Source organism: Ischnura elegans, chromosome 1, assembly GCF_921293095.1.
Source record: "Ischnura elegans chromosome 1, ioIscEleg1.1, whole genome shotgun sequence".
Classification (NCBI taxonomy): Eukaryota; Metazoa; Arthropoda; class Insecta; order Odonata; family Coenagrionidae; genus Ischnura; species Ischnura elegans.
Window position 1 is genome coordinate 103,627,754 of NC_060246.1, and position 20,106 is coordinate 103,647,859.

General features: G+C 36.3%; 1 protein-coding gene and 1 long non-coding RNA gene across 3 annotated transcripts in view; one reads left to right on the top strand and one right to left on the bottom strand.

Annotated features, from left to right (window-relative positions):
- Positions 1-20,106, top strand: part of LOC124167539 — a 118,301-nt gene that overhangs the window by 65,666 nt on the left and 32,529 nt on the right. The gene's annotated exons all lie outside the window — the stretch shown is intronic.
- LOC124167389 (xenotropic and polytropic retrovirus receptor 1 homolog) lies at positions 7,068-19,603 on the bottom strand. The gene is made up of 13 exons (XM_046545409.1): positions 19,499-19,603; positions 19,024-19,380; positions 18,848-18,944; positions 16,013-16,166; positions 14,902-15,185; positions 12,111-12,372; positions 11,113-11,480; positions 10,865-11,012; positions 10,577-10,771; positions 10,212-10,381; positions 8,268-8,401; positions 7,947-8,167; positions 7,068-7,257 (listed from the first exon to the last, which is right to left on the bottom strand). The coding sequence occupies exons 3-13, from the start codon at positions 18,914-18,916 to the stop codon at positions 7,130-7,132; spliced, it is 2,133 nt and encodes a 710-aa protein (XP_046401365.1). The 5' UTR covers positions 18,917-18,944; positions 19,024-19,380; positions 19,499-19,603; the 3' UTR covers positions 7,068-7,129.

A 20,106-nucleotide genomic window follows, 5' to 3' on the forward strand; every position in this document is an offset into this window, starting at 1 on the left:
CTACCGTGGCGTGAACGGCGGTTAAAATCGAACCACGGATTTTTTCCAAGTTCCTAATTTCCTATGGCTATTGTACCGGAGAGCCAAAGGTCGATTCCCGGTCTAGGGGAATTTTTTTCTCGTGGCAATTTATGTGGACTTACTTATTCTAATTTACGGTAGCCAGTGCAGATTTTATTTGTCGCTTTTGATGCGATATGCATATTTCCTCGGTATAATTGAGTGGTTCGAATTGTATTTGTGAAGAATTGTCTGCCTCACGTGGAATCTTTCTTATGTCAACAATAAATCTTTCAATTAAAAAGTTTTATCTTAACTTTACTTTGGAAATTTCATCCAATTTGAAAGATTGCATCCATCATGGCTGGTCTCAGTGGGACGGGGCTTTGCCATACACCTCCATTGATAATGAATCCATTGCTCATAGAGTTCTGATCCTGAAACTAAGCAGAGAAGAGAGCAGCTAGATTCTGCACCGCAAACCCTCTTCTTCACAGGAGGATCAACCCAAAAATGTTTCCCACGCAATCCCTGTTAATAGAGCAAATAGATTACAAAACAAGGATGGGTAAAATCTCGTAGGAAATGGCGTCCTTCCCGCGGCTCGTATTCAGTGTGACAAATTGGAAAAATGAGGGGTGCGCGTCCTGTCCCCACTGTCGACTTTTCATTTCCGTAGGTGTCACGCTGGAGATAGTGGAGGTAGTTTTCCTTTGCTTTCCTAAATATTGTTTCTGATGCGGCGCCGTCACTTAACTGGTCGCCGACTTGGAGTCAGTTCTCTTCCTGTTTGAAGCCCCAGAGGTTTTACTCCGCGAAAAATCTTTTTCTTGAGGAAGAGTTTTCCAGCCGGGTCCAAAGGTTTTTTTCATGCTGAAAAACCCCTTGGACCCGGCTGGAAACCCGAGAACTCTTCCTCCAGTCTATTCGCCGGTAAAACCTTAGATCCTTTAATCTTTTTCTTGAGCTAATATCTTCAGCTCACCACTCAACGTGCATCAATGAACTGTCAATACGCCACTTGGTTGAAAATCACTGTGATTGAACGGTATTGTTTACTTTTATTCGGGTTGAGACTTATTGGTAATTGATTCAATGGGGTAGTAGTAATCCACAAATAGCCTTATTTCCTCATAAAATACACTCAACAGATTAAGGTAAGGTTTGATGGAAGCAGATTTTTTTCAGATGCCTTGTCAAAATGTTACACTTCTCATCCCTGAAAATCTCTAACCTAACCTAGTCCTTTATCCTCACTAGTGCTCAGTGACTCAAGTATTTTTCATTCACTTTGGGTCGAACTCCTTTAAAAATTTTCAAATCAAAAATAAACTTTTTGCTATGCGTAATAAATCATAATGGGAAGTTTCTTTTCGAATAACATCAGACTTTTATTTACAGAGAGAAATTTAACAGAATATTTCAAACGTAAAAACTGTTTTTAAAACGTACATTACAGAAAAGCACTTAATTGAGGAAGGAAATTATCTTCGGTAAGTCATTGCAGCGACTGACTTCACATTTAAATTTTATTTTTTATTAAAAAATGAACCTAAAATATTCAAGTATTTCCATTATTTCTTTATCGAAGCATTCTTATTCACGGGGGACCTGAAGCATCTTCCTTTCTTTTCCATTTCATTTCGATTTGAGATCTTCCATGAATAATTTTTTGCTTCACCCTTGCTTATCCAGAATCCGTCGCTCTACACATAGTTTCCTCCCTGTACCCCATATGCGGATGCATTCTTGTTCATATTCTTATCTATCAGCCCCGTACGCTCTGAAAACCACCAATGAAACTCTTAGGTCATGCTAAAAATCTAACTCTATAGTATTAACCTTTTATTCATGCCTAATAATAAACCTTCCTTAGAGCAGCGCACGATGAGTCATAACTGGGTGACAGTTTTTCTCTCTGATACAGCTGAGCGTGAGTCATCGAGACGCGTCCTCTTCAGTGAAATCAAACGATTACATTCAATCTAAATATATGTTACGATTCGACGCTCATGACTAAAAGTTTCAAGCGCATTGAAACTAATGAATAATACTTTAATATCGCTTGAAAGTCATCCATGCACATGGGACAGACGTGGGAGCATCAGTCTGACTACCTGGTGTATTCGCTTGAATTTAATTTATGATTCAATTTCTTCTCCCTATAGAGAGATGCGATTCACTCAGACTGATGACGCTCCAGTTCTCAGCCATAACTTCCGAGAAGTGACAGGTTGTGAAATACATTACGAGTTGTCTCCTACGATCCTCCGCAACAAAGAATAGATTCTCATAGGACTGGGATGTGACAACGTCTCGGGAGCGCTGCGTTGTTTCCGACGGACCGGAAAAGTAGAGTAAAAAAGTCGGGACGAAACAAATGCGCCGCGATGTTTTTTGGGTCAACCGTCTCGGGTTTCTTCCGCCATGAATCTTCCGAGGAGCGGGTTGCGCTATTGGGTGTCGGGCGCTTATGCGAGCGCACTCCTGGTACAGCTTCTCCGTGGTCCATCCGCCAGGTGGGCCGCCGCCTTGGCACGTCGCACGCGCGTGGAAATAAATCTCGGAAAACTCTTGAGTAGCAGGTAACACGTTTATGATATCGCTTGCGAGCAGTGAAAATTATTTTTGGATCAGCCCAAAGGACATCCCGTGTTTGATATAGAAATCCTGCAGTTAAGAGATGCAGGATCAACTTCGCCGCGATTTATTTATTTTCTTAAAGCGAGTAATAAGCTTTTTACTTATCCAAGCTAGGGTAACATTTCGTAGGACGATAACATATTTAGTGTTTCCAAATAAAGATATACACTGTGGCGCCGACTGCATGGGGCCTGAGGGGGCCCGGGCCCCCTCAAAAATTCGTTATGGGTATGAGGAAAAAATGTGTCAGACTTGTCGATTTTCCCCGGAGTGTCCAGATATCGAGATTTAAGTTATCAGGGTTCTACTGTTGATCATATAACTCTTCTAAAATGCTTAAAAAACTTAAAATTCACTACTTATAAAATTTCCCGGGGATGGATCCCCGGTTTGGGCCCCCCAGTATTTTTTGTAAGTCAGCATCCCTGGATATACATCAATGAATACCAGATATGTATTTAACCCATTATATTGATTAATATAGTCAAAAGGTTTAATTATAGGTTGAAATCTACTTTCTCAAATTAAATCATGTTTTTTAAAAATCCTCTTTCAACTAGTTTATTATTAGGCTAAAGAAATAAGTAAAATTAGTATATTTTTTCATTTTCATACATATCTCCTCTTTCAAAAATGTTTATCACCATCCTTGTACACAATATATTTTTACGATCCGGCTGAACGAAGCACGTTGTTTTTCATTTAAGTTTTAGCTACCATAGGGATGGCGAACCAAAAAATGGATGGCCGAATGGCACGATTCGGCAAATTTATTCACTGATCTCTTGATATTATCTGAATCTTCGCATTCACTGCATATTCTCTTTAGTTTTCTGACGTGCTTTCTAGAATAAATAAGCTTTCAAATTCTCTGCCAACCAGGAAAGCTGGGATGTTTACGCGTAACACTCCGTGCGTGAGAAAATTTACTCAATGAATTTCTTGGCTCAGTAATTCAACGCAGATTCAAGAAAGCGCCAGACGGGTCTTGTATGTTATCGAAAGGGTTGAGGGATAGAATCCTGCCGCTGCATCCGTTCTTTTTAGAAAACCACAACCATACGGTCGTAGGAACAAACAGCTCGGGAGGCGAAGGATAAGTAATTAATTCATCTCTAACTATTGGTCGGCGCTTGATTTCGCGTAATCAAAGTAGTCTTCATAGTTCTGTATGGCTAGGCTTAAATAGCTTAATAAGTGAAATGATGGTAATCAAAGTGATCACAATGACATCGATGAAAGAGAAAAACTAGAACGTAGCATTTACCTTCGACGGCTTTGATTAAAGAAATTCCCATTTAGCATGTTTCGCATGAAATCTTTTTAGGATTTTAAAATACTAACACTTAATGCTTCAGTTGTATCCGCAAATAGTAACTGCGACTCTATCATAATGTATGGAGTTTTTTCTTTATCTTCTGCCACTATAGCTTTTGGTGTTACAACGTAATAGTATTTTTTTACCCCATTGAGAGAAAGCATTAGACTGTTTAGTGAGCGTATTGTCTTTTATATCAGTCATATTCTATCGCCATATTTTATGAGTGAAAAACCATTTAAGGTTTTAATTTTGAATGTGTTAATTTACTACAAAAAAATCATGTATTGGGACCGTAATGGACTCGTTCGTCAATTTTTGTCAAAGTGTCGATTGAGGTAGTGATTCAAAAATAAAGAGACCTGTATTTTTCCATTTCTCTATTCGTCGCCCACATTTTGAGACACACGCGGCGAAAAATCGACGGCTTCAACTTTTTCACGGATAAGTTGATGATGTCATGAACTCCTCCGAGCGGGTCATCCCTTCCCTGTCACTCTTCTGTCTCGCACATCCACCTCAAGTGGGTCGTTTTTAATTAGACTCTAGTGATAAATTCATTCCTTAAAAGAGCGTTTCTCATTTAGCGAGTAAATGAACCGGAACCCATATTGCATCAATAATGTTATCAACTCATGACAAGTGCTTGGCCACTTTCGAGTTTTTTTTATTTTAAATTTGTGAGATACTTAATGATGGAAATTTTGATCGACGTTACTTAAGCTTCTCTTCCATATACCGGATATTTGAAATAAATTGCTGTTTCGGGTTATAGTGAACGACCCCATTGATGTTTTAATTGATGAACTCGATAGATGAATAGGAAAATATATAAACATAAAATCCATGCATGTGTAGTCGGCTGACATAAGCGTATGGTTTTCGACGGTGGCTCATGGGCGAGACCGTAAATTCTCATTCAAATGTCGCAAAGTTATACCCCTCAAAAGTACACCCGCAACATGCTACATGCAAAAAATGTCAGTTTTTATGTTGATGATACACCACCAACTGTTCGACAAGCTGAAAATGATAGAAGAACATGACAGTCGCGCCATTTACTTCTGTCATAATCATAAACAAAAATATTTTTGTGAACCAGTTCGTCTTGGTATCTGCTGATAGTTTATTATTCATTCAGAAGAAAAATAAAAATTTCTCTTCATATGCCATGAATTTTATTTTTCTTAATTCTAAATAGTGACGAGATACCTCAGAATAGTTTATGTTCGTGTATTAAGAAAATACGTCCTTTACATCCAACCTATTTACGTGATTTCATCTTACCAATTGCTTAATGTTTTTCTTAAATTAACTTTTAATTGTTAAAGATCACTCTCTCTTTTTATATATCATTACCTTTTTATTTTGAGACTCCTAAATAAATTATTTAGCGATTGGGTTTCACTATTTCCAAACCAATGAAGTGCTAGCTTTCGAGATCACAAAAACAACCGCGGAAGCCAAAAAGCATGCATCCATCGCCTGTTTATGTGGAAAACAATAGGGCCAAACGGAGAGGATTATGAGAAAGTTGGCCGGTCAGCATTCAAGAAAGCCATCTCGGATTACATCACGTCCAAAAAGAATCGCTCCCTTGAACATTGCACTTGTAAGGGTCACCTCGGAACGATTTCGGCCGGAAACTATTTTCTCACCATCCTTTTTCTACCCCACTTCCCCCCCCCCCCCCCCCCCCCTCCCCTTCGCTCTGGAACTGTTCTCAATGACGAAACATGAACGCCCACGTTGTCCATCCATCTTTCTTCCGTGCCTCCTCCTAATGTTCTCGCCCGGCCAGGAGCCCCCCTATAACGCCGCCTCCCTTCGCTCGCCTCGACACGCAAATGCCCGCATATCCACGCTCACTCTCGCCCTGGGTCTCTCAAACGATCTCCCAAACCATTTGCCGTCTCACTCAACTCGCTTCCTTTCTTCCTGGCTCTGTCTTTTGAAATCCCCCGTCACGGAGACAGGAGGCGGCAAGTGGGCCAAGGGCTTCGGTCGAGCCAGAAAGCAAATGGCGAGCAAGAAGGAAGGAGAAAGCAGGAAGATTGGTGAAGGAAGGATGAGTGGAGGAAGAAGGGAAGAAGCGACTATGCGGTGGAGAACAAGAGTGCTTTCTTTAATAGTCGGTGTGTAAAACCACCGAGTCCCTTTGAAAAAACTGGTTTTTTTTTCTTCATTTCAACCGGGATTTTCAACATTTCAGCGGGGATTGCTGCATAAACTTGCGACTAATAACGCTGTACTCACGGTTAAAGGCTGTTTATGAGGTTTTGAGGAAAGATTTGCTTGGAAGGATTTGAAAGGAGTGCTGAAAAACGCCTTGCCGCCGCCCGTATTTTCCAAATTTTTTTTCGTGTGCATGTGCACTTCTTCCTTTCGACAAATTGATGCGTAGTTAAGGAAGGTACGAAGATCGTAGTACATTTTTAATGTAATAATTAACAAGGATATTGATCATTTTCAATGATTTTCTATGCCATTTCACCATTTTTGTCTATAATCATGCTTCATGATAAGTCTCAGTTTAAGATGAAACTGATGATAAATTAATATATTGAAATTTTTGCGGTCCACTAAAGAGTTACATTGAGTAGAGCCCATGTTGTATCATACAATAAAGTCTTCAGGTAATATTTTGCCATGATGACTACTTAGCGTTATTATGCAATAAAACCCGGTTTGAACTGAAAAAATATATAAAATAGAGCATAAAAAATTCACTAATTAGTTTCCTAGCATGCGTAGATAATTGAAAGTCAAGAAATATATAAAAAGTGAGTTCAGCAAAGAACTACAATTATGTGGGTAAACTTTTCTCGGGATTCCCACCGGGTTAATGTTTTAATATCGGCCAGCATTTCAAGTACCGTCTCGGCACTCGTCTTCAGCCCTGAAGATGAGTGCCGAGACGGTACTTGAAACGTTAGCCGATATTAAAATATTAACCCGGTGGGAATCCCGAGAAAAGTTTACCCACATTATTCGCCGGGAAAGCATTCAATCAAACTACAATTATGTTAATTACCCAATGTGTATGTGCATTATATATATTACCAAATAAATATTACCCAACTTACTTAAATATTTTTATTCCCGAATAAATTTCAAAAGTATAAAATTATATAAAAATGTTGATAATTTATTTTTTCAAATGATGATTCACTGATATTCCTGCCATGGCTTCACTACAAATATCCCCCTTGATCCAACTCTTGATGTCGTATTTCCGTCCTTTTCAATCTTGTAGCTTCCTTTCATCAGTTTTACTGGAAGTATTTGCGTCATTGCTGTGAAAATATTTATTTATTACATTAATTATAAATAACACATTTTTGCAGACCCGAGTTTTTTTAATACTAAAACATTTATTCTCTAATATTTTATTTAAAAAAAATGAAATAAACTGCCTAGTGGAGGAGGTCCACAGATGCAATTACATTTTCGAGCTGTCTCATTTCTCAATTCAACAGAAATTGTTAATAACTCAGTACGTCATCACGAAAAAGGAATCCCCATGATTATTTACTGTAGGTGGTGTTTCTTCATCCGACTTTTTTTATTCTTTCGTCGCTTTAATTCGTTAAATTAGCATTGCAAGAAGTGCAGCTAAACCTTAATATGCAACCTGATTGAATTCAAAATTTAATTACACATAATGGAAAAGCTAAATAAGTCGGCAACGTAAATATAAATTGTAGAGAAAAGTAAATTTTTTTAATGTGACTTTTCCTATTTGTTCATAGTGAAACGAAAGCAAGTACTGTTCCACAATTTTTTAAAAATTATTTGCTGCCAACTAGGTTCAACGTCTATACCGTCATTATCAAGACAATCTGTTTGTCTTGATAATGACGGTATAGACGTTTACATTAGCTGTAAAATATAGTCAGGGACTATATCCAAGTCATCTAAAAAAATTGAATACCTGAAAGTATACAGCAATCATTCTCTCATTGAAGATATGAGCTGGACAAACCTTTTTTCATAGTCGATGGCGCATTATCCTTTGCATTGTTTTCTTTCACTGCTGCTGTTTCCCTTTTTCTGCACTGTCCTTTGCTGTTCTCATCGTTGTCAAAATGAACTTTTATACCAGGGTCTTCATGTAAAGTCAGCAAAATGCGTCGCACTGATTGATAATTTGCTTTGTTCCTAATGTGCTCATTTTCCATACGGAAAAAATTCCATAGGAATCGCCTGTTGAGGATTAGACAATATTTTGTGTGTATAATTAAAACATAAGTCCACACACAATTGCATTTGATTTTAGATTTTGAAATTTAAATTCTTTACCAACCTGAATACTTCCACAGGAGAAAGGATAAGGAACATCAGATCCAAACTAGCATAACCGGATTGTGTCATTAAGTAAAGCAGTAGCCAGTTATATCTTAGGATGAAGTCTTCGGCGATAGCTAAATAGTAGTAACCCTAAAGCAAATTGAATTGGTTAAAATAAACGCAAATAAATATTATCATGCTCTCATTTTTCTAACAAAAGGACAGAATTTTGATGGATGTTACTAATTACAAGAACACTAATGGTGTTTTTTTTTTAATAAAAACTCCCAATTTTTTCAAATGTATGATGCGTAATTTTAAAAATTTAAGTGTTGCCAGCAGATTAGTCGATTGCATTTTTAATTAAGTAGGGGAACAAATTTTTATAACGATGAACGAAATTCTTCATTTCTTTTTTTAAATAAAAATCGGAAATCAAAATATTCCCATAGCAGTACGCGAATTTGCGGTCCATGCACGATATTACAAATTTATTTCAACCTCAAAGCATGAGGACGACATTATAATTAGCTAATTACACTTGGAAACTCGTATGGTGATTACTAAATGGTTCTAAAAAATCTGTCTCTCGTTTGATAAAAACAATATTGAGAGATATTTAATTTCAAGCGACAATGGAGAAGATATCGGTCTCTCATTAATGGGAGATGAAATCGAAATTTATGTTGTGGAAGGTTCATGTACCTAATATGCAATAGAAACTTTGAAATATACTTGCAATCGAGTACACAGGAGCAGTTATTGTACTTGAAGAAATTAAAATTTCTCACGCTTAGCCAAAATTAGTAAAATAACCCTCCACAGTACATTAAAAAGAAATATATTCCACTCAAATCAATATGGATCTCTTTTCCAAGTAAGATTATTAAAGCTATCAACTTCATGTGCCCGCGATATTTAACGCTTTCATCTTATAAACCTGAGTTAGAGACTGCCTGTGGTACTTATTTTTTTAGATGAATCCTATTTCATACATAGGAAATGATTTAAAGGCAAAGAGCACCTGAAATAGCTTCTGTCGGTAATCCTCCAAAATATTCCAAAACGGCGCTAGTGACCTGGGGTCAGTTACCTTAGTTTTTCTACATGCCTATTGTTACGATCGGAGTCTTCTACTCGCCGTCAACCGAATACGATAACTGACAGTTGAATTAGAAACCGGAACCTCCCATCGCGAATAATGAATGAATATTGAGTCAGTTTCAGTGATCCATTCGTTCCTAAAATTTTCTGAAAATAAAATTCTCAATCCTGCTTATTTCATTCGAAGAAAAGGAAATTTGGGGAAAATAATCGTACCGAAATAAGTTTTCTTTGAAATTTCCCTTTGAACCAAAGCTTTTGATTGACGCAAATTTGCGAAGGACAGTAAATCCTGAATAACCGGAGAACTGGAGAGATACTTGTGATAATGACCCAATTTTGGTTTCATATGCAAAGGTATATTTTAATTATACCCCGTTAAAATTCGCTACATTGAATGAACGTGATAAAGATAGAGGTACATTTTCTTACTGTTGTAAAAACAGTATTCATTCATTACCAAACAATTACATTGCATATAGCTTACGGTCCCAGTAAAGTTTACCTCCCACCCAGTTTCCGATTAGATATGCCTCTGATTCAACATGTCATACTTGATATTAGCTATATAATATCGTATGTAACCTTGAAAGAGCGCTAACAAATTTAGCAATGAAATGGATGGGAATACCCATATATCACAACATAAAATGATTTAAACTTCTGAGCAAATCGATCGAATGAATGTAAGCAAAAATATGTTAAAAAAACAAGTTGTCTTTCTTCCTCAACGTAGTAGCTGAGTTAGTTTATTGTTATGTGTCACAATATCTCTGTTAATTACAAGACGACCCATCATCACGAAAGAGCTGCTGTAAATAATAAATGGAGAAACGTTTAATTTTAAGTGAATTACCTTGTTAGGAAACATCCTTTCTTCTTTCAAAAGCTTATTCTCCCCTCTGAATGTGTCAAAAAGACCCCAGTCAATGATGACATCCCAGAGATATGCCCATATTGCATTTATAACACTAGCAAGGACCCACATAGCGAAGTAGGGGTTGTATAAATTGGACGAATAGTCACCTGTAAAGAAAACATGCTATCCGTTGAACCTTGAAAAAAATCCCTTCTATCACATCAATTTCCACCCGTAAATTTAAAAATTTAATTTCTCTGAGTGCTTCTTGACCAAGTATTGTATCTTGCGTTAAATTCAAGGTTTAATTATCTCTAACGAACGTATTGCACTCGCTGGGTAGAATAAAAATGATTTCATACCTTCTTTTATCCTAAAGAGAGCCAGGAATGTGAACACGACGAGCATTGTGCTGTATTTTCCAGCATTGGCAATGTGTGGAAATTTTAATTTTGTATCCCTATACAGTCTAAGACATTGGAGGAATCTAATGGCTGGAGGAATGGATGCAGCAACAGATCTTGAAATAAGAGCATGTTCCACGCAATTTGTGGTATCTGAAATCAATCAAATAATTATGGCAACAAAGTGAAAAACCAGACATGTTGTATTTGGTTTTGAACGAAACTTATCACGATATAATTTTTTACCTCCAGCTGCACTCCAGCTATCAATGTGTATATAGAAACAGAAGAAGAAGTGCCAATCCATAAATCCAAGCCACAAGCTTATCATTTGGTCTGCCAACCAGTAGTCCGTGAAATAAACCGGGAAATATGGCGAAACTAGGGTCCTTCCCTGAGAAATTCAATCAACACCGGCATGTTTGAAATGCGATTTCATTTTAATCAATTTATTTATTAGTAAAAGCTGCGACAAATTAAGAATATTTCCTCACCAAAATTTTGAGAAATCCAACACGAGCTTTGTACCAGAAAATGGGAAGAGGGTTGAGTAAAATGACGAGGGCGAAGAGGAACATGGCAAGAGGGAATACATAAGGAGGAATTTGGAGGTAAGACGCGTGCAGAAATCCCAGAATGCTTAGCGTCCACAGGATTCCCAAGAGACAAGCGATTTCTAGGACGTCGTACTTGTTCAAGTGATCCTTTGGGTCCATGTTAAAAATTCTAATGTGGTTCACCCTGTACTTTTGCCATGTTCCAAAGTTAAACGCTGTGAAGAAGGTCATTTCCACCAACACCAACGGCCCTCGATGGATGCGTATAATCACATGCCAGTCTTCGCCTCCATTGTAGTAAATTGCTGAAACATTCAAATACCAAACATAAAAATCAATTATTTTAATTTTTGAGTATACTGTCTCAATTTGGGCGGCACATGGAGGAAAACGGAAAAAGTAGCCTGGCTATCACGGAGAGAATCATTTATTCAAAGACGGCGTTTATAGTAAGAGTGTACGAGTGTTGAAAGAAATAGTAAAAAGTTAGATCAGGAGTGTAGCACTTTACGGCGCGGAAACTTGGACGCTGAGAAAAGAGAATGAGAAAAAAGGAGGCGTTCGGGATATGGATGTGAATGAAAATGTGGATGGTGAAGTGCCTGACATCGAGGAACGACGAATGGCTAAACATGGTGGGCGAGGAGAGAAAGCTTCAGGATGAGATATGGAGAGACAGAGGGTTTGGATGAAACGAGCACCGATAGGGGAGGGAATGCTAAAAAACTGTGGCAGAAAGGTTAAGCGGGGAAGTTAGATAAGTGGGGATGGAGAAAGAAAGAAGAGGATTTATTGATAGATTGAAGAGAATAAGTCTTCCTTGCAAATTGCTGAGGGAAAGTCATTTGCGGTGGGGGGCAAGCGGGATGATTCGTTAATTCCCCATGTATACCTACCTTACCCAATAAAATGTCTTTAATTACATTCCCAATTACCTGATATCACGGCGATAAGTAGCAAGATGAGCAAGCACCCGGCGTAAAGCCCAACTCTGAAGATACACCATTTCGTGTATTCATCGACAGGAGGATGAGCTTGGAGTTTTTTAATGGTGTTGTCGTAATCATCTCCTTCAAATCTATCAGAAATAGTCTCCTCTGTTCTGTTGATTAACTTTTGTGTTTCTTCATTGGAGTAAAATGCTGAGAATGTAACCTTATCTTTGTACCAGTTAGTTCCAGAGTCGGTTTGAAATATCTTTAAAAGACAAGATATACCAATGTTACTTAATGCTTAATTTCTAATATAAAAATCAAAACATTTGTAATGTTCACATTAATCGATATAGATTTACTGTGCTGGTGGGGTGCGTAGGTTTTTCAATCAATGTTTCTTATTTTATTATTTAGCATTTTATAATTTTGTGAGTTTTATTGTTACTAACAACGAAAACATCAAAAAATCTTGCTATTACTGATTGCTAGACTCCAAAATCCAAATAAAAGGTTTTTTTCCATCACAGCACACGATTCGGTGATAAAAATTGAGACAAAAGCTGTATTTCCATATTTTAGGTACTATTTTTATTAATTTTAACTCGCTGTACTCTGGATTATATTTTATCACTTGAATCAAATCAACTAGCTTCAACTCTCCATTAATTTCATCTTTATCGACCTTTAACTACAGCTGGAAATACTACTCACGAAATCGACTTATGCCACGGGTCTAATTAATACCTAATTATTCTATTTTAGATTAAGTTTCAGAACGTGATATGTTATCAGTTTACTGGATATATAATCGGAGATTTTTTCTTCTGATAGATAAATATATTTTCCTTCACTTTGTAACTGTTAATATATCTTCCTTGAATAGAATCCCAACCTGTGTGGTCGTGAAGTCTGAGGTTACGGAAATAGTTTCGGATTAACTTTAAAAATATTTCTGGCTGTGATGAATCTGCTCATCTGGAACATTAATTTGAGATAAATTTGTAATTTTATGCTTACATATCGGCTAATGATTCTACTATGATGAGTGGATCACGTTAAAGCGCAGCATCAAGTAAGGCCAATAAACCTGAATTCTAGGCACTTCGATACCTCTCTAAAGCTCACATGAAAGAGCAAAGCTCCTCCTATGATGGAACTTTTGCAAATCCAATGCTATCCAGTTATCAGGTAAAATATCACTTCCTTTTCAGGCTCCGTTTCTGGATGGTTTCGTACTTTCTTGTATCCCCTGTTTCCTCCAATTCGAATAACGAAGTGGGGAGGGGCTATCTTCACCGATAACAATCTGTAGCGAAAACGCTTTGCGGTAGTGCTCATCTCATGTTCAAATTGACTTCACCAAAAGCTAGCTTGAAAGCCTTCTGAAAAGTAATGACTCTCCGAAAAATATAATTATCTAATTATGACTTCATGAATCAATTTGAAAATAATTTATATATTTATTTATTAAAGATCTTGTTCTATGATAGTCGAATGAAAGAGTAAAATCCATTTAGTTTCCCAGAGCTTCAACAGTAATGAAGTTATGAAAAATACATTAATTAGATTTTTTCTTGCTATTATTATTAAAAAATATCATTCATTAACAGTTATATAAATTACCTTGCAACTTAAGTAATGAAATACTAGAAAGTTCTATTTTCGTGGAGCTATTAACTTTCAGCAAGATTTTCTAGGTAAAGGTCAGAAAGCTTACGTGCTTATGACTGAAAACTTAATCAGAAAGACACGTCTGAGGATAGCGGACTCAAAAATAAGGCTGCTAGATAGAGGTTAACGATGGTAAAGGAGGTTGGTGATTAATAAAAAGTTAATGATTAATTTAACCTGATTGAAGGAACAGAATGTAGAGGAAATGCTAGCAAAGTGTCTTATGCTGAGGGGACAGAAACGTGGACGCTGAGAAAACAGATGAGAATAGCCGAGAGGAGTATTAAATGCGGGCATAGAGTAATATTAACAGGATAAAATGGATGAACAGTAAAAGGAATATTGCCTGAAGAGGTCAAGCGAGGTGGGGGACGAGATAAATCTGCTCGAGGGCATAAAAAGGTGCAGAAGCTATGCATAGAGCTTCATCTGAGATAATAGATCCCTACTGAAATCCGTAATGAAGAGAATATTAATTAATTGGAGATGTGAGAGGAAGGCCAAGGACTTCAAGGATAGAATGAAAATCGATTGTCCTTCAGCTCAACTGAAGAAAGAAGTGCAATACAGTGACGGTAATTGATATATTTGCTGAGCTATCTTCTATAAAACCCTAACTTAATCACTAAATTGTCTATTTAATCTTTTTTTCGGTGCTTGACCAACAATCCAAAAATTAGCACATACAGGAGGTAGGTACTTCCTTACTCGAGTCCCGCACACAAAAAATCAAGCCAAAACTAGAGAGAGGGAAGAGCTTCTTTTCCAGGATAACTGTCCATATTTCCCTCTCAGTATGATAACCGTCGTGTTCGACTGTGACTTCGAGCATTCACACCATACAAATACGTACAAAATGGTGATATTAAATTTGCTCCGTCTCCTTACTAAAACAGTTAAATCTTGCTCAAGTTCAATGAGTGAAACTATTTCAATTTTCTATGTTTTAAGCCTTGGTCAAATATCAACAGTTCCTTTTTTAAATTATAAACAATCACATCTTTGTCTCAATTTTTAATCACTTCAACTGCGCAGCACCATTATTCAGCTGTTACACTTATTATTATGATCATGAGAAGCCACATAGTTACTTATGACTAAAAAGCATTTATGCTCTTGCCTTGTTGAATTTTCTTAGAATCCTCTGGAAGCCTAAAATATTTAAACTTTGGTAGTTCTGAAGATCGATGAGGAAGGAGTAAAAATCATAATAATTTATTTTTAACTCGTTGATTTTCCTTGGCGATGTGATTCCCTCAGAGTCATGGATATTTGAATTCCTTTCTGGTGACTTCTCCTCCAGCTGTGGTAATCTGTCTCCTTTTTCCCGAACTCTGTCACCAAATAATTTATGGAGGTCCGATTCAAGCTCTGAAAATCGTCTTTTGGCTTCTGCAAGTTTCTCTGAAGGAAATGTATAAAAATTTTATGATTTGGTCTATTTTTAGCATAAAATAAATATTTATCAATTAACCCAGAGCAACGGAAACTCAAAATTTTACCAACGAGCACACTCTTCCCAAAAGTATAGAAAATGTATCAATAGGATGATAACACGATTGATTGAATGGACTGAATAGATTATATAGATGGCCTTTGTAAATTACTTCGTTCTCTCTTGTTTTTTTTTCAGTAATCTCAGTAAGTTGTCCCCATTAATAGTTTTTTATGTGTAGATAGTATAAAACTTAAAATTCAACAATGACATGGGCTATTTGACGATGTGATTCGATATGATAAGTAGTGCGCTGGTAGCATGCTACATGTAAACTTGTTTAAAAGGTGAGATGTTGAGCTCACCTTTTGATAAACCTTCAGAAGCATGAAGTTATGCGTAAGGGAGGTCATTTCCTTTGCCTTAGCTGGCTTAGGTTTATCCAGAAAATACAGTCAGCCAGAAAACCACACCCGAGGTAGATTGTCACTCATTTGTTTCTCTGAATACCACTCAGAGAAACCATGAAGTTGTCCAGAGGCGAGGCCTAATTGCTAAGCCAGGATCCTCCGGTCAGCAGCCGAGTGCTAACTATCCTCGAAGGGCAGTTTTTTCCACTAAAAATATCATTAGTGGAAAATATGTGAGACATGAGTGTTCTTTCCAATCCAAATTCAGACGAAGCAATGCACAACATGTCTTTGCAAATTGATTTACGGCAGAATTTTAAAATATTTAGTCATTTACTAAAAATTGAGTAGTATTATATGATTACTATGACATAATTTCAACTTACCTGAGTAAAAAAGATCAACTTTGGACAATTCTTTCTGACAGATATGGAAGAAATCATTGTAAAAGGTAGAGCTTCCGCTGCTAGTTGCTAATGATTTACGCACACCAAGAAATGATCTCTCATTATCCTCTGCGAAGAGTAGCTTCTTCAATCCCTGGATATTATTTGAAGAAATTTATTTTTTTCAAGCGCATTTATGAGTCTGGTAATAATTAAAACCGACTGATAGAGAGAGAGAGAGAGAGTCTTATTCAGTATACTTTATTTCGTTTGAATAAAATTTTCTGCTTTTTGGAATTTTTTTGCCTTAACTGAACAAAAATTATACGAGGGGGAGAGGAGCCCAGGAATACAAGTTATTTTTTTTCTAAACATTGTTGGTATAGAATTAATGGAATAAATATACAAAAACTAGGTGGCTGAGGGATACGAGTGAGTGAGTGAGTTATGCGCTGACATTGAGTGGAAAATCAAATGCACCACTGAATATCTAATTGATCTCGTTTGTTCTCTGTTCCTAATTTCTGTACCTAACTCTGTTTAGGAAAAAAATCACTTCTACCCCTTGGCTTCTCATCTCCTCATATGATATGAAATTATAGAAAAAAATTAAAAATGGTCTTTGAAATATTAAATATCTTCTGCGATCATCAATTCTAAACTGAGTGTATGAAACTCACAATTGAAATTTAAATTCGAGGAGAATTTTTAAGTTTTAATTCACAAAAAATAGGGAAATACTCTTTTCCATGTTGTCAAGTTGCAGCAATTCAGTGAACAACCGAGAAATTTGCAAACCAATTCACCTCAATTACAAACAAATGAGAATGTTAAACGGCATTCTGAAGTTCCACGGAAAATCTCTCCAAAAATTGTTAACTGAAGATAGAGGAAAGAGAGAACTTTGCCAACTCATGGAGATGATCTACTCATTCAAACCTCTTCGATATAATTTCACAGTTTATACATTTTGACTGGAAAATATTTATGATAGAAGTATTCATATCTGCGTCGTCAATTTACTTTCATTTATGTTGAGTTTTGAGGATGAACGAGTATTGATGGAGCTTTTTTTTTCCTTTTTTGCATAGGTAATCACCACTAAAGAACCTAGCAATTCAAGTTTGTGATACTATTAATAAAATGATTGTGGCTCTTAATTGTATCGATATAAAATGGATATCTGTCTTTCTGAATAAACTATCGTATTCAAAATTATATCTGATTTATCTTTCATAGTTTTGGCTCTTTCACAAAAATAACTCCGTAAATCTGAGATTGAGGTAAAAAAAAACTGCTTTTAAAAACGTAAAAACCTCATTATTTATTCCTTCGGCATATCACTGTGGGAACATATCAAAATATACACCTGTATATAAAATTAAATTATTTAAACTAAACTAGCACTTAATAGGTCTGGTTCGTTTAACAAATGTTTCATACGTAAGTCTTTTCTATTGTCAAGATTTTTCTTAAGTCAAAGGGTATAGTACTTACCTGTTCTTGCTCCCCATAACGTTGAAATATGATCTTAATCCCCTGTATTTAGTATAATTAGCGCGCGGTTTAGTATTAAGGTAATATTTTGTATTAAGCCAAGGAATGTCAATTTGTGCTCGGAAATAAATTTATAAATTGGTCTGATTGGAGTCACATCTCAGTGACAATTTTGTGGAACGCCGCATGTTCGATCTTTTCTGCATAGTTGGCCAGATAGCTCTTTTACTTATGTTTTACGACTAAGGTAAGCTGCATAAAATGAAAATGAATGTATGCTGTTGCCATTCAAATGGCTATCTACTCAAAAATGTACTTAAGCGTCATATTTTACAAAATTATACGTAATACCTCGCAATTACTCGTTCATCACCTCTAAAATAGTGGTGTCATGGAGCCTGAACGCGCTGAAACGCCTTTACGGCACTGGTTAACAAAAGACATAATAGTCAAATAACACTTTTATCAATTTCGCTGCCTAAAATTTCTGAAACATACATTTGTAACCAAGACAAAAATTTTGTAATATAATTTAAATAATAACTTGTAATAACAAAACACAAAGTAATATATCTCCCTTTTAAAAAAAGTTAAGGAAAGTGCGTTCCAGCACTGCTAATTTTTCCATGACGTCACTGCTCTTAAATGTATGCAAAAGTCGCCTGAAACCTCTTGCTCCTGTTGTGTTTCATTACTCACGTCAATAGACCAAGAATTGCTCATAAATTTTATCGTACAATTAATACTTCAAGGGTATAAAAAAATGCAGAACAAATTAATGAAAGAGAGTCTATGAGACTAAACAGTGCCTACACCCAATCCATTATGCCAAATTCACTGTTGAAGAGTTACATTGAAAGCCGTTCAACCGACGGGAAGAAGGAGAACTGTAGAAAAGTCTGGGGACGTCTCAAATTTTCATTTGGTATCAATCTGCTGATTCCTCCAATAACAGATTTCTGATGAGTTTTTTGAGCGATTCATTTGGAAAATATTAAAAGAACACAACTGGCAAATTAAGAAATTTGACTTAGATTAACTTTTCATTTCGTTTCTCATAAAGGGAACAATTTTCATTACTTGGATGTTTTAAAATTCATTCTTTTAATTTAGGAGTAAATGAGTTCGTTTAAAAATATTCTAAATTAAATCACACTCGAATAGCTTTGTTTGTCCGAGATAGATGGATGGATTGGCCGAGATAGATTGATTATTATTACTCAGTAAACTGATTAATAATTAGGGATTACAAATAGATCCTAAGATATAGTTATTTTGTTACATGTTTATCTTAAATGTAATATTTGAAATGTTAATTAAATCTGGTTACGTTTTTACCTCGTAGTCTAAGTACTGTTCCTTCCACTTTGGTGAAATATTTTCGAGCAAATATTCTCCAAACTTCATTTTTTACGGTGTTTATATTTCGCTTTTCCTGAAAATTTTAACTTTGTACGAGTTTAATCTTTTTAGATTGAAAAGAACCAATAAATATTTTCATAACTGGTACTCACCTAATACGTATTTAATGTCCTTTCACTCCGATTGGCGTTAGTTTGCTAAACACAAAAATTTTCTTCCAAGTATAATAAAATAAAACCTATAGACAAAAGTATTGCGATGCGGTAAAACCTAAGAATTCGTTCCAAATTTTCGCAGACAATCTCAAGAATCGATCCGTGATAGAAACGATCACTCACTCACGACGTTGCTTGTAACTGAATTTTCCGTGGATCACAACCGTTTTCTTTAAAGGTTAAAACGCAGGATATTATCAGATGATTCAGATTTTAAAGTCAATCCAAACCATCTCTTATCTTTCCCACATGCAGCAGCAGCAAACACTTAAAGTGATGCACACAACTTCAATCCTAGAATAGATAACGTTTTTAGGAAATATGACTAATAGTTGACAGAAAAAGAATATTTCACATAATTAACGAGACCAAAAGTGTTGTGAAACTAGTTTCAGAAATAAAAAAATCTTACGAGTCCGGAAGGTGCTGCTGCACGCTGTGTTCTAGAATGGCGTCTCTGCCTTTTGAAAGATGCTTTTCGTATCGAACGGAAAGGATGCTTGTCGGTAAAATTGAAAACACCGTCGTGACCAAAGTGATAAATGATCTTTTAAATAATGGTACGTGGAGGAGAGCAGCGAAGTCTCGTAACGTCACAAATTCCCATTTGGTATCGACCCGCTAATTCCTCTAGTAACGGACTTGTCACGACTTTCTTAAGCGACTCATTTGGTCAATATCAGAGGAATATAACCGGAAAATTAAAATATTTTGAAAGACATAACGTCACTTTCTTAATTATTAGTGGTTTCCGGTACGAGGTCCCGCGGTCTAATTTTACACGAGTCCTGTATTTCATAGTTTAGTAATGCTTTCCTTTGATCTTTCATATGGAAACACCATGAGGAACAGCGTAAACTTAGCTCTTAGTGACTTACATGAACAAGAAAGGTCCACTGAAGCATTTCACTCCCAGTTTCAAATAAAAGTAGATCACAAGGCCACTGCGGCAATAAATTAGTTGCTCCTGCGTTTCGAGAAGTTTTACTTAGTCTTTGCCCGTGCATCATTTAAAATAAA